The sequence below is a fragment of the Crinia signifera genome, chromosome 7 (assembly GCF_055691185.1).
Source record: "Crinia signifera chromosome 7, ASM5569118v1, whole genome shotgun sequence".
NCBI lineage: Eukaryota > Metazoa > Chordata > Amphibia > Anura > Myobatrachidae > Crinia > Crinia signifera.
Window position 1 is genome coordinate 130,590,692 of NC_139223.1, and position 14,736 is coordinate 130,605,427.

Below are 14,736 nucleotides of genomic sequence, written 5' to 3' on the forward strand. Positions count from 1 at the left end.
TTAAATTACTTGGATCAAGACAGACTATTCAGTTCTTTCTTGACAAATGCAATTACCCCTTTTTGTGAGCCAACCATGGCTTGAAGCTCCATCTGTATTAAGGCCACTTAACTCATCAAATGTTAGCTGAAGTTTTTTCATTGATATAACAAGTCTCAAATAAGTCCTCACTTCTTGTAGGGCCATGCATGGCTTCCAGTGACAGCAGTTAAGGTGTGTACACACGGTCAGATGTGCCTTAAGATACTATCCACGATCGGATCGGAATCAGATCGCAAGGCACATCCGATTTGCATACAAGGCTGACTATATAATGCAGATCTGCACTATATAGTCAAGGCAAACAAGACTTTCTGCCTTGCGATACGTGAACTCTGATTGGGATCGTAAGGGTTAAAACCCTTGGGATCTGCATCCGATTCCAATCCGATGTTGACTATATAGTCAACATCGGAAGGCAAATAGTACCGTGTGTACACACTATTACTCTTGTGTGTCAAACTCTGCAGTGATCCAATGAACATCTGCAGAATGTTTCAGTGTTTTTTCAATATCTTATGCTAAATCAGTAATCTGATTGGAGACTGTTCTCAGAGACAAGCCAACAGTATGAAACAACTTTACTTTTTCTGGTGCTAACAATTGTGCAGCAGCCACCATGCACCCTTTAACAAAATCTTCCTCTTCATGAGGCTTCAGCCTCTTTGCGATTAGCTCACTCACTACATAACTTGTCTAAAACCACAGGGGGTGGGCTACTTAATTATACATTGCCGCCCACCTGTTCCTCCAGGCCGGCACACCAGCGTCTTTGTGGTGTCTGGCCAGGCTGGGAGTATGTTGTCCTGGTGCAATGTCCGTCTCTGGCGGGCGCTGTCCCTCGGTGGTGGCAGTGGGTCTGAATCCGGGACACTCCTGCTCTGCTGCTCCGCACTGCATCCAAGTCACATGTCTGCAGTGAGCCAATCGGGATGCCTGCTGATTATTCTGGGCGGGCCAGGCAAACTGACTAAGGGAGCCATTTACAGCCCGCGGGCCGGACGTTCCCCACTCCTAGTATAGTTACTGCTTAATATGTTTAATACCTCCATTGTTTGAGCTGCTGAAAGTCTGGTTATGATGAATGGTTTTCCCAATACACTGCTCAAAAAAATAATGGGAACACTAACAACACATCCTACATCTGAATGAATTAAATATTCATATTACATACTTTGGTTTTTTTTACATAGTTGAATGTGCTGACAACAAAATCACACAAATTATCAATGGAAATCTAATTTATTAACCCATGGAGGTCTGGATTTGGAGCCCCCCTCAAAATTAGAGTGGAAAAACACACTACAGGCTGATCAAACTTTGATTTAATGTCCTTTTAAAACAAGTCAAAATTAGGCTCAGTAGTGTGTGGCCTCCACGTGCCTGTATCACCTCCCTACAAAGCCTGGGCATGCTCCTGATGAGGTGGTGGATGGTCTCCTGAGGCATCTTCTCCCAGACCTGGACTGAAGCAACAGCCAACTCCTGGTCTTTGTTGCATGCGTGGATGGAGCGAGACATGATGTCCCAGATGTGCTCAATTGGATTCAGGTCTGGGGAACGGGTGGGCCAGTCCGTAGCATCAATGCCTTTTGTCTTGCAGGAACTGCTGACACACTCCAGCCACATGAGGTCTAGCATTGTCTTGCATTAGGAGGATCCATGGGCTAACCACATCAGCATATGGTCTCACAAGGGATCTGAGGATCTCCTCTCCGTACCTAATGGCAGTCAGGATACCTCTGGCAAGCACATGGCTGTGCGGCCCCCCAAAGAAATGCCACCCCACACCATTACAGACACACTGCCAAATTGGTCATGCTGGAGGATGTTGCAGGCAGCAGAACGTTCTCCTTGGCATCTCCAGACTCTGTCATGTGCTCAGTGTGAACCTGCTTTCATCTGTGAAGAGCACAGGGCGCCAGTGGCAAATTTGCCAATCTTGTGTTCTCTGGCAAATGCCAAACGCCCTGCACGGTGTTGGGCTGTAAGCACAGCCCCCACCTGTGGACGTCGGGCCCTCATACCACCCTCATGGAGTCTGTTTCTGACCGTTTGAGTAGACACATGCACATTTGTGGCCTGCTGGAGGTCATTTTGCAGGGCTCTGGCAGTGCTCCTCCTTGCACAAAGGCGGAGGTAGTGGGCCTGCTGCTGGATTGTTGCCCTCCTACGGCCTCCTCCACATATCCTGATGTACTGGCCTGTCTCCTGGTAGCGCCTCCATGCTCTGGACACTACGCTGACATACACAGCAAACCACCTTGCCACAGCTCGCAATGATGTGCCGTCCTGGATGAGCTGCACTACCTAAGCCACTTGTGTGTGTTGTAGACTCCATCTCATGCTACCCCTAGAGTGAAAGCACCGCCAACTTTCAAAAGTGACCAAAACATCAGCCAGAAAGCATAGGAGCTGAGAAGTGGTCACCACCTGCAGAACAACTCCTTAATTGGGGGTGTCTTGCTAATTGCCTATAATTTCAACCTGTTGTTTATTCCATTTGCACAAGCATGCAAAATTGATTGTCAATCAGTGTTGCTTCCTAAGTGGACAGATTGATTTCACAGAAGTGTGATTGACTTTGAGCAGTGTACATTCTCATTATGTGCAACATTGTCAGGAATAATGGCCTAATATGTTGCAGTTTGTAAAAGGTGCGTCTTGTATCATTTTGGATTAGAAAGTCCACTGTGAAAGAAGGGTGTTTTTAACCTCATAATGCAAAATGTGCTTTGGGGGTGGATTCAAATATAGACGACCAAGTAAATGTGCAGCTATGGAGCACACAGATTAGCCGGGCATATTCTGCGCTCCTCTTTCTAGCTTTAGGTTAACTACAGATGTAGAACGCAAAAGTACATGCCCCAACTTAAAACAGTCTATCAGCGCTATGTGACTGCGAGAAAGATTGTTCCAAATAAATGCACTGCATCTGATTTGGGAGAATACAAAATTCAGCAAGCTTCATCACCCTTCCACAATCTAAGGTCCTAATTCGACTTGATAACAAAGCACATTATTTTTCCTGAAACTGACAAAACCATGTGCACTGCGGGTGGGACAAATATAACATGTGCAGGGAGTTAAATTTAAGTGATATTTTGTTTACTGTTTTTTTTTTTTGTTTTTTTTTGTTTTTTTTGTTACGCTGCAATTTAGATTTCAGTTTGAACACACCTACCCCAAATCTAACTCTCTGCAGATGTTACATTTGTCCCACCTGCAGTGTACAGTAACATGGCTTTTGTCCATTTGAGGAAAAATCTGCTTTGCAATTAAGCCTATATTGGGCCCTAAATCTTCTTGTTTTCCAGTTAGCACTATACCCCTCTGGGTCTGTTTTCATAGAGCAGCATTACAATTTGCATTGTGTGAATAGAGGGGCAACTTTAAAAATGTATTTTAAAACTGTTTGTGTAAATTTATATATCTGTGTACACTCGTAAAGTTAAGTTTCCATAATAGCACAACATAATATGTTTTTTCATCTTATTAGGCCTTTAGTTTACAGCCATGGGCAAAAGTTTTGAGAATTGGTTTTCCGAAGATTTGCAGCTTCGGTGTTTAGACATTTCAGGTGTTACTATGGTGTACTGAGGGTAACATTAAGTGTCCAAAGGCTTTTATTGAAATTTACGTTTAAGTTTATGCAAGGAGTTTATTTTCAGTGTTGACACTATTTCAAGACCTCTACAATTGGCTTTGGCATGCTGTCCCATCAACCTCTGGGCCACAGATGGCTGCCCATTCTTGCCTGATCAATGATTGGTTTGTCACAATTTGTGGTTTTTTTTTTTTTTTTTGTTTAGGCTTGACACAGGCTGATTGTAGCACCAAACACTGAAAGGGTATTCGTCAGAGAAAATTATTTTACCCCAGCATTCCAATCCCTGTTCTTGTTTGCAGAATGTCTGTCCTTGATGTCTTTCCTGGAGGGAAGTGCATTTGCTGCCCTTTTCGACTCAAAAAGTCAAAAAGTCTTTGCCCCTCTGTTCATTCAGATACAATCACACCTGCCTGCTGCTATTCCTGAGCAAGCTGTGTACTGTTGGTCCCCTGATTCTGCAGCTAAATCAACTTTGAGATGGCCCTGGTGCTTGCTGGTTGCTCTTGGGCGCCCCAAGGCCGCCTTCATAACTACTGAACCTCTCTCTCCTTTAAAGTTCTTGATTTTAGATAAATGGTTGATTGAGGTGGAAGCTTAATAGCAGCGATTTATCCTTGCCTTTGAATCCCTTTTTGTGTAAAGCAATAACTGCAGGTGTTCTCTTGCAGGTAACCGTAGTTAACAGAGGGAGAACAATTATTTCAAGCACCATCCTCATTTTGAAAGATTCCAGTCTGCTGTTTTAACTCTATTAGCATGACCATTAGCATCTCCAGCACTATCCTTGTCAGTACTCACCTGGGTTAACAAGAGAATCACTAACATGTCAGCTGGTCAAGACTGGAGTTTTTTGTTTTGTTTCCCCCAATCTCCTCAAGTTCAACCTATATTCGATATCCTGTGGTCCCTATCTTTTATTTGTAAATTACTCAGTTGAAGCAATTGCCAATATGTTTCCAAGGAGGCAGTCCTATTTCTATGTGTTACCTACTACACAACTTAATTAACACTTGTGACCCTGCACTGTTTTCCACCAAAAAATTTTAACCCTTTTATTAAACTGCATTCCAGTCCTTTTGTGGCTGGGCTGAAATGCAGTGGAAATGTTGTATTTTGGATAAAGGCTCCTATTCAGCCTGCAATGCCGAAGTGCAGAAATTTCCATTCAGTGATTTCTGCATTTTTGCCCGGGAGCACTTGTGTGAGCCATTAAACTCTGACCGCTTTTTCAGAGCGGTAAACAAGCCATATATTGTTTCTTCCATGTTCGTACTGACTATGTATTGTTAATCAAGCACATTCCAATGTAAATTACTCTTATTGGATCTGTTATCTGTTTTTTTTTTCTTTTATATGGGTACAGAAGTGTTTGATGATATCCTGTAATTGTGTTCATTCTAGCATCCTGCAACTTTCAAAACCTGTGCAGTTCCTCTTTCCTGCCTGGAGTTTTGCTGTCTGCTTTGGATTTCCTACCGTGTTTCCCCGATTTTAAGACCTCCCCCAAAAATAAGACCTCCCCCAGATTTTGGATGCTGTTCCAAAATAAGCCCTCCCCCGAAAATAAGACCTATCCAAATTTTGAAATTTTCCGTTCAGGAAATCCCCCCTGATGTCCCCGTCCACCAGCCCTAACTCCCCTCACCTGCATGGTGTAGATACGGTCAGCAGTGGCTTCTACTGAAGCCGATTCTGCCGTACTCGCGGTACCAGTCATGCATTTCAAGCTGCGCATGATGTCGTTGCGCAGATCCCGCAGCTGCAGAACGGCTGTGGCGCAGTGCTGGAAAGTTCTGTGCTGTGTGTCCTGTTACCCTGATTTATCGCGATTCAGTAAGTTTATTAAGGAGCACTGGGGGCATGTTAATTTAGGAGCACTGGGGGAATGTCTATTAAAGTAAGCCCTCCCCCGAAAATAAGACCTATGGTCTTTTTTGTTGGTAAAAAATAAATAAGACTTATTATCGGGGAAACACGGTAGTAGTCTGGTCGGTATTGAGATACAGACCAGACTCTGCTGGAAACACCACAACAGAGAGCAATACCCCAAGCAGGAAAGGAAGTGCACAGATTTTGATAGGTGCAGATTAATAGAATTATCCTTGAATTTACAGCCAGGAGTGCTTAATGCCATGCAACAGGATGTGTATGTTTTGTGTCCAATCACAAGTGTATAATATAAATACTTTGCTTCTTTCTGTATTTTTCTTTCTCCCACATTTTTCGGTTACATGTTTTTTTTTTTTTTGTTTAAATACTCTTTTGCATTAGGAGTTATGTATATTTCCTATTTTACACACTCTAGAGCAGGGGGTGGGTTATAGATTTCTCATGGGACAATTTCGGCTTTTCAATTTTTTAACACTTCAGGTGTCACATCTAAACGGAATTATTTTGTACAGCATCTGACCATAGGAATAAAACATATTTTTCTTAATTTGGAATTACAGAATTATCAATATTGAGTTTTTATATTGAGCAGCATTTTTTGTAGACCGACTGCAGTGCTGGAAGACCAATTCTGCTTATTGGAGAATGCCACCTAGTAAGTGGTAATGCGTTGGTTAGTTCTATTTATGTGGGAGTGTGAATCAATAGCGGTCTTAACTAAAAAGTTGTACCTGCCCAGTAGGCTGATTTTAAATGCTCTATTTTGAACCACAATGGAATACTGCATGGTAATTTAAATATCGATAGTGTGTATAGCACTTTTATTTTTTTCCTGAATAGTTGGGGGGGGGGTTGTTAGAGGCATAAATATCTAATCTCTTTGTAAAATGTACAGCTTGTAGCTGTAAATAGAGAGCCCGTTTGGTCAATAGTGATGTGACACCTATAGTGCATTGTCAGGTTTGTGTAAAGTTACATGACTGTGTTTGTTTTTACACCAGGTAGTACGTTGTAAATAATTCAGTGCAAATGCCAGGATGTGTAATTTAGAAAAGATTTCCTATTTTTTTTCCTATTTTTAGTATGTGATTGGTCTAGTTTACAAATAGCATGATTTTCTCCGGGTAGCTAATACAACAGCAGTGTTGTCTAACAAGTGATACGTAATACTTTTGATCATTGTTTTTTGACTACTACAATGGCAGTTTTCTATGTTAACAAAAACATTGGTTGCACTCTGACAATTGTATATGCAATTTGGCATCACAGTGGCAGGATTCTGGTAGGTGTAGGGTTCATTTTGTACTCTAATAAAGTCCTTGAGAAAGATTTGAGGTTATTTGTATTTCCATGCACATCCAAATACAGTTAAGTGTAAAAACCAAATACACAATTATATTTTGTGTTTTTTGTATTTTTTTGGCTGTCTCTTATCCTCTCCAAGTAAACTTAAACTGTACAAGAAGAACCTATTTGCAGCTCAGTCTGGTTCATTTAGGTTTGTGGTTATACCATGCCAAGGAAAAGAGCCTGGTATGTCGGGGAAACTCCTCAGTCTGGAATGGATGAAATGGCCCTTACTGAACAAGTCTATTAGTCTCTACAATGAGGGATTATTTATAAATAGAAGATGTTAAAAATCACTGCCAATTGTCCAAAAACAAATGGCCCAGCCATGTTACCCAATTTCAGGCTGTGCTACTCTTAGATATTTTAAAGAATGCTACATTTGGTGGTCAAGAGGCCAAGCTGTTATCCGTACATATTAAACAGGATGCATGGTGATTTTTTTTCCATAGCATATGGATCTAAAGACACACTGTAGTGTACATCATATATTTCCTGAGGCAAAGTTCTACAGGCCTCAGTCTCCTAGCAGCTAACCCTGTGATTTTCTTAGAAACCCAAGTTTTGTGGGTCATAAGTTATTCTAAAGAAGTCAAGGACCAAAATAAAACTTCAGAATGTTTTTAGGTATTAAGAGATTTATGTAGAACAGTGTTTTCTGAACAGATGAGTACAAGATGGAGGAGTTTGGTCTTAATGCACGGTGCCATGTTTAATAGAAAAAAACAAGCACTGCATATTACCACAAGAATCTTGTACCGATAGTTAAGAGCTGCATGGAGGGATTGTCTTGGATCATTCTGCAGCCATTGGACACATTGTAATCCTTTAGTACATAATGTACTCCTCTCCATAACCACCTATTCTGCTGCAAAATGTGAAGCCATCTGTCCAACTGAAGCTTGGATAAAACGAGATCATGTCCCAAGATAATGATCCACAGCAAACCAAGCCTTCAACTAAAAGGCTGACTAGCCAAAATCTGATTAACCTAACCAGTGATGCAGGGAAGATTGGACCAAAAGGGTCCGTATACTGACCTCAGAATCCCGACTGCCTCCACTCCAATAGGGGGGCAAGCGCAAAGAATCCCCTTTGCAGGCTTGCCACGCTGCACTGGCCCTAGGTTCTATGCTACCTCCTATGGAGGTCATGGACATTCAATATCCTGACTGTTGGGCTGTTCTCTGGACAAAATCACTCCTAAGTAATTGCTGCTAAATGTTTTCGTTGGCTTGTTTTGTGTTCTTTCAAATTCTGAAATTGAGAAGGACCATATATCCTGAAATGTAAAATAAATGTACTTATTTAGTATGATTGTTATTCTTTACTGTACTTCAAGAGACTGTTTATTCGGGGTTCATTGTGTTCTATAATGGCATCTGACCCTATGACCTATTTTAAAGCATGAATATCAGTTACTTAGGGTTATATAATTGGTAAAGGTCAGTTTGTATAGACTTTAAATTCATGTGTTTCACGGGTTTAAAAGTAAATTTATGTAACAAATTTTAAATGTATTTTATATGCTAATGTGCTTTTAAGACCTAGAAACCAAAACTTTTATTTAAAACAATTTGAAATCTCAACATTGAGGTTGCTCTAGCTTGGCAGCTCTAAGTTTAGGCATATTTAAGTACCCATTATGTGTCTTTCTTTTTACTAGTTCATTATAGGACCCACATTGGGGTTAAGATAGGTTTAGGGTGTGGCTGGAAGGCTCTAAATGTGGCACACTCTTTTACATTCTATTTAACATAGAATTACCTATCTTACCAATAATATCATTAATACTATACACAATATTTTATTTCCATTCATCACTTTCTATACATAGCTCTGACTTCTTAACACTAGTCTTTTTCACTGGTGGGCTGCTCTGGGCTTTCTGGCTTAAGCTGATTTTTGGGGTGTCACACCCGGCACCTACTTATAGCTATAAGGACTTCCAAGAAACCTTGCTGATTGGCTTGGGGCTTTCCATAGATTTGCAAATATATGTAATAAATATTATTATTATTTCTATTGTCACATAGATTTCAATCTGGTTATAGATATCATAGTGTTCTTACTGAGGAAACGGTGTGCTTTTTTTTTTTTTTCCCAAGATTACCCCTCCCTTTCAAGCACCTGAGTAATATCTCTAAACTTATTGAGTGTCTACCAGTATATATGACTTAATTATTAGTTATACCACTATTTGACTGCCACAATCACAAAGCAGACAAGCTGACCAGCTGGTTTCAATCATTTTACTTTAGTTGTTGTTTATTGATGAAATATGAGATTCATATTGAGCCTGCAAAAGTGGTGTTTACACAATGATCAGACAATGCCTATGGAATTCATAGCTTCTGTGTGCCACGAAAACACCCTGCACCTGTACATCACTAGCATCTGTTGATGCAACCTAGCACTTATTGATCCACGGCAGGCTCAAGCAGCCTTTCACCCTATACTGCTTAAACTATCAGATAAATGCTAGGAGTTGCCATTCATCAGATCATCTGAAGGTTTTCTTGACGTCTACTGTTTTGAGTGTTTTAGGCCAATACCGAGGCAGATTTAGACCTCATGGGGAATTAGGCAAGATACTGGTTTGGGGCCCTCCTCCCTTCCACAGCGATGCGCTGTCCCGCATGTCACTATTGCCTGACTATATCTTGACTGCATGCCCAGGGCCGCCGAGAGGGGGTACTAATCGCCCTGGCTTGCTGGAGGGTCCGGTGGGATGCCCTGGTCCAACCCCCTCCATCCCTCCTGGGCAGCAGCGCACACATTCAGCATGTGCTGCGCTGACAGCAGGCTCAGCATGAGCATCTCACTGACAGCGTGAGAGCTCATGCTGAGCCTGCTGTCAGCGCAGCGCATGCTGTAGGTTTGTGCTGCTGATGGGGTGGGGGGGATTGTGACTCCCCCCTCGACTTAAGTAGTTTTGTTCACTCTTCCCATATTATTTTTGGGGGCGTGGTTGCTGCTGCTGAAGGGGTGGGGGAGATAGTGACACTCCCCCTCAACTTTAGTTTTTTTTTTTCACTCTCCTCATATTAATTTTGGGGGCGTAGCTTAATTGCGGGAGGTGACCATGCCTCCCACGATTAGGTCATGTCCCCAATTTTATTGGGGCCCGGCATACCTCTCGGCGGCCCTGTGCATGCCAGTGTGTTCTCATCAGAGACCACTGGACAGCACGGATTGTTCAGCACACATTGCGGGTGTGCAACGATGCTTGATCACATTGCTCAGTACAGGCTCCCTCGTCACTCTGTATGTACAGAGCTTATGCTCTATTCCATCAGCTGAATATGCAGGTCTATGGAGCCAATGACCTGCATGAGGAGCGGCTGCATGTAACACTGAACGATATCTGTAACAATATCTTTCAGTATCTATGCACTAAATTGTTCACGCAGTGCTGTGGTTTGTCAATGTGTGTTCAGGGCTTTATTTCTCTGGCAAGACTGCTACGTCTCTGGGCCATGCCCAGTTTTTACACCGGACTGATGAGGTGTGTATGTACACCAGCAGGGACGGCACTCCAGAAGTACCAAATTCAAAGATAGTTATGCACAACCTGAAGGTAAATATGTAGTAACACATGGTGGCACTCAAGCAGGCCTGTAATATGGCAAATGGAACTCCCCTAACAGTTATTGGGCGGAATGCTCGAACACGAAAATGCGATGTAAACCCTGTTATCGTTAGTTACAGCATTTTTGTTTTCTCTAAACCCCCCCCCCCCATCAGAGCAGTGCTGCAGAGAGAATCACCAACTTAAGCTGGTGATACCCTGTAAAAGCCTATGGGCTTCTCTCTGCAGTGCTGTGTGAGGGATCAGTCATGGATCCCTCCCAACATTCCCCGCAGTCGGTGCAATCACTCAGTGGTTGTGCAGAGGGACTACCGGGTCTCATACCAGGAAGTCCAGGGACAGTGGTGTGGTAAAGGAGTCCGACAGTCGGGATCCTGGCAGTCATAAGCCCGACTGGCCGGACCCAGACAGCATAGTGAGCGCAACTAAGCCCCTTGCAGGCTCGCCACGCTGCGGGCACGAGCGAGCCACCTATTCTATTCTCCCTCTATGGGGGTCGTGGACCCCCACGAGGGAAAATAAATAGCGGGTGGCCGTCGGGATCCCGACGTCGGGTAAATGCCTGTCGGGATCCCGACATCGGGTAAATGCCTGTCGGGATCCCGTCCGACACCCCAGGGACAGCCCTGCATCGCAAGAGCTGTTCTTTGCTTTTACTAATCACATGTTACAGCAGGCATGTCCAAACTGTGGCACTCCAGCTGTTGTGAAACTACACATCCCAGCATGCCTTGCCATAGTTTTAGCATTCCCTTATATCAAAACTGTGGCATGATGGGACTTGTAGTTTCACAACAGCTGGAGGGCCATAGTTTGGACATGCCTGTGTTACAGCATATGCGATTTAGTACTGATGTGGAGGGGGGCGGCAGATGTTAGAGCATCCCGCCCTGTGATGTTGAAAATGCCAGCGTTGTTCCATTTGCTGTATTACAAGCCCACTTGATTGCCACAATGTGCTGCTGTATGTGTGTTTGTATATATGTATATGTATGTATATGTATATATATTTTATGTATATGTATATATATTATGTGTGTATATATAATATGTATATTATGTGTGTGTGTGTGTGTGTGTGTGTATATGTATATATATATATATATATATATATATATATATATATATATATATATATATATATATATATATATATATATATATATATATATATATATATATATATATATATATATAGTGTGTATGTATATATATATATATATATATATATATATATATATATATATATATGTGTGTATATGTATGTGTGTTTTTGTATATTTTTAAATCATATGTTGAAAAAATACCAGTAGTATCCTAAATGGAAATTAACTTTTATTCACAAACTAATTTAATTATTCACTTTATTGAATCACGTAATCTGATTGGTATAATATTCTTGATGGCACATTGGTAGTTTAAAGTTTCTGCCGAATGAATGAGTGTTGCAAGAGCTGTTCTGCGAATGGCCGATCCTCCTGGTCCCTGTCAATCATACAGCAAATGGTTAGTCACATTTGTCATTTTATTTTGTATTGAGATCACAAGATTTACACAAAATTAGGATAAACTTCTGTATATAGCCCAGAACAAGCTAAATGTTCACTGAGAAGACCAAACCAGTGTAAAGGGGTGTACACATGACGTCATTCATTTAACCGATTTTGACAACATCATCAAAATTGGTTAGAAGGACTGCCTAAATTGCCCGATGTATACACAACGGTCGATAGTGATGCGCAACGTCTATATCGCCTGGCCAAATAGACAATTCAGGCAAGAATATTCTTGCTACACTGTGTGGTTGGCGGGGCTGGCAGGATGTGTTTAGCTGTCTCTCTGACTGCTTAACTGCATCTTGATAGACACAGGGCTCAGCCGAAATCGCCAGGGCTGAGTGTCCTGTATACACGGCTTAAGTAGCACAAATCTGTCATAGTAGGGGGAAGTAAGGAAGGTATAGGAGTGTGTTAGTCTGCTATATAAAAGGGGTAATACAGAAGTGTTTTTCTTTTCAGCCTTTCTTGTCACATAAGTAGTATAGCTTGGAAAGCGCTCTACTACTGGAGTCCTGTAGAAATGCACCCCGCCACCTAACCTAAGGGTAGCTACAGCTTTGCTCCTTTTATAAAGACCCTACTTTTGAAGTTATAACGTCTGATCCGAACATAGTGTTTGGAATGCAGATGTTGTTTATAGCTTAAATTTTTAATTATCATATATTGTAACCTAATGGACTTGGATCCCTACCCCCTCCAAAAATAGTTTTCATTGTCCAAATGTTCTTGTTGCAGTCTCTTATGCATTCCAGTGTGTGAACTACACATATAAATCCCAGAACTAAATAACATTAACCCTATAGCACATCGTGGAAATAAAATACCCCAAAGAAACCTGAAATTTGCTGCCTTCCAAAATTATGTAGGTGTTCTGGTGTTAGTTATTCTTTAAAAACTAGATGATCCTTATTGCGGTTTATTGGAGCCTTTAAATATCTAAGTAGTTCAATAAGGATTACTTTTTCTTAAATTTAAACTGGCATCGTTAATCCAATTCAGATTGGGCCGTCTAAGTGGTCATATTTGTTAGGCCCAGTTTGGTCTATAACAGACAAGATGACATACAGTACAATTGGCAATTATGTGATTTCGCTTCATCAATAGATTATTGACCGATTTGCGTTTCTGCTAAAATTAGAATTTCTTGCAAAAAAATTAGCAGAATTTTTTTTTTTTTTTTTTTATAAATATATTTTTTTCTATGTTTTTTACTTCTGCAACTGTTATGTGCTTTTACTATTATGGTTTTGGTTATATTAACAATTATGTAGTGAATTATTCTATTTGGTCAGTTTAATGGATAAATGCTTTATGGAAATATTGTAATAGCAATTGGCCAATATCTAATTGTTCTCATTTTTATGATTATGTGCACTTATCAAAAGGCTTTGTGTTGTGCTGGTGTTTTAGAAGGGAAAAAAATGTAAATTGTGCCACCCTTTTTTATTTTCTAAAAATCAAAGATTTCTAAGATTGTGCCAATTTTGTGATGGATGAGCCTGATAGTCAACTATTGTGGGTTCCATTAATGTTCACCCTTTGTGCAGCCAAATGTTACTACTTAATTTGCTGTAAATATGGGGAAGGTTCACTTAAAGGGCCAGCCCAGAGGCATCCATACAGACTAAAGCTGTGTACACATGGTGCGATTCTGGCTATCGATTTTGGCTATAGTCAAAATCGAATAGAAAGTTAGTCAGACAGTATTCAGCCACGTTCAAAGCTGATGAATGCCCCCATTTCGTCAGTATTATGCAATGTAGTAGAACCAAAGAGAGCGCACATATACCAGTAATTATATTTATTTATTACTAAAATGCAATCAATTAAAAATACATTTAATAGCACACAACCTTGAAAAAAGCAGTTTTATACTTTGTTAAAACCCCTCGGCAATGTCCTTATATTTAATTGTCCAAGCTCATTAGGGACGGATAATATCTAATTTCTTTCTCCAAAAAGTAGGAGAGTATCCACTTCCCACTGCATTACTACTGTATGTGTCCTTTTCAATAATGTCAGTAAGACAGTGGACAGATTATCGCCGGTTTGTTTAAGCAGATTGAATAGTTCAGATGGGCGTGAATGTACCTGTATTTCCACAAGAGTGGACAGTGTGACTGTCTCAGGTGAAGACCCGAAGCTTACCGGGTCCTGTTTCAAATCCCAGCACTGATTAACCAAGGCGCCGGCTGCAGTCACGGACTTCGGTGCCGAACGTCAAGACAGATGATGGGCGCCGGCTTTAGATGACTCTCTCCGTGCTCCGTCTGCAGCAGGCTGCCCTTGAAAAGGACACATAGTAATGTAGTGTGAAGTGGATACTATCCTACTTTTTGGAGAAAGAACTGAGATATTATCCGTCCCTAATGAGCTTGGACAATTAAATATAAATTAAATATAAAAGTATAAAACTGCTTTTTTCAAGGTTGTGTGCTATTAAATGTATTTTTAATTGATTGCATTTTAGTAATAAATATAATTACTGCTAAATGTGCGCTCTTTGGTTCTACTACATTGCATAATTTTCTATTTGATACTGACTAAATGGGGGCATTCATTGGCTTTGAACTTGGCTGAATACTGTCTGACTAACTTTCTATTCGATTTTGACTATAGCCAAAATCGATAGCCAGAATCGCACCATGTGTGCATATTTTTTTTACTTCCAGTGTCATCTCTGGGAGCAGCACAAATAT

General features: G+C 41.0%; 2 protein-coding genes across 2 annotated transcripts in view; one reads left to right on the forward strand and one right to left on the reverse strand.

Moving 5' to 3' along the window:
- The window catches only part of CCNT2 (cyclin T2), a 47,377-nt gene that overhangs the window by 25,379 nt on the left and 7,262 nt on the right, over positions 1-14,736 (forward strand). The gene's annotated exons all lie outside the window — the stretch shown is intronic.
- The window catches only part of MAP3K19 (mitogen-activated protein kinase kinase kinase 19), a 51,841-nt gene continuing 48,929 nt past the window's right edge, over positions 11,825-14,736 (reverse strand). Inside the window, exon 14 of the mRNA XM_083153818.1 lies at positions 11,825-11,963. Within this exon, the coding sequence (XP_083009944.1) occupies positions 11,897-11,963 (67 nt within the window). The 3' untranslated portion in view covers positions 11,825-11,896. The remainder of the gene's footprint in view (positions 11,964-14,736) is intronic.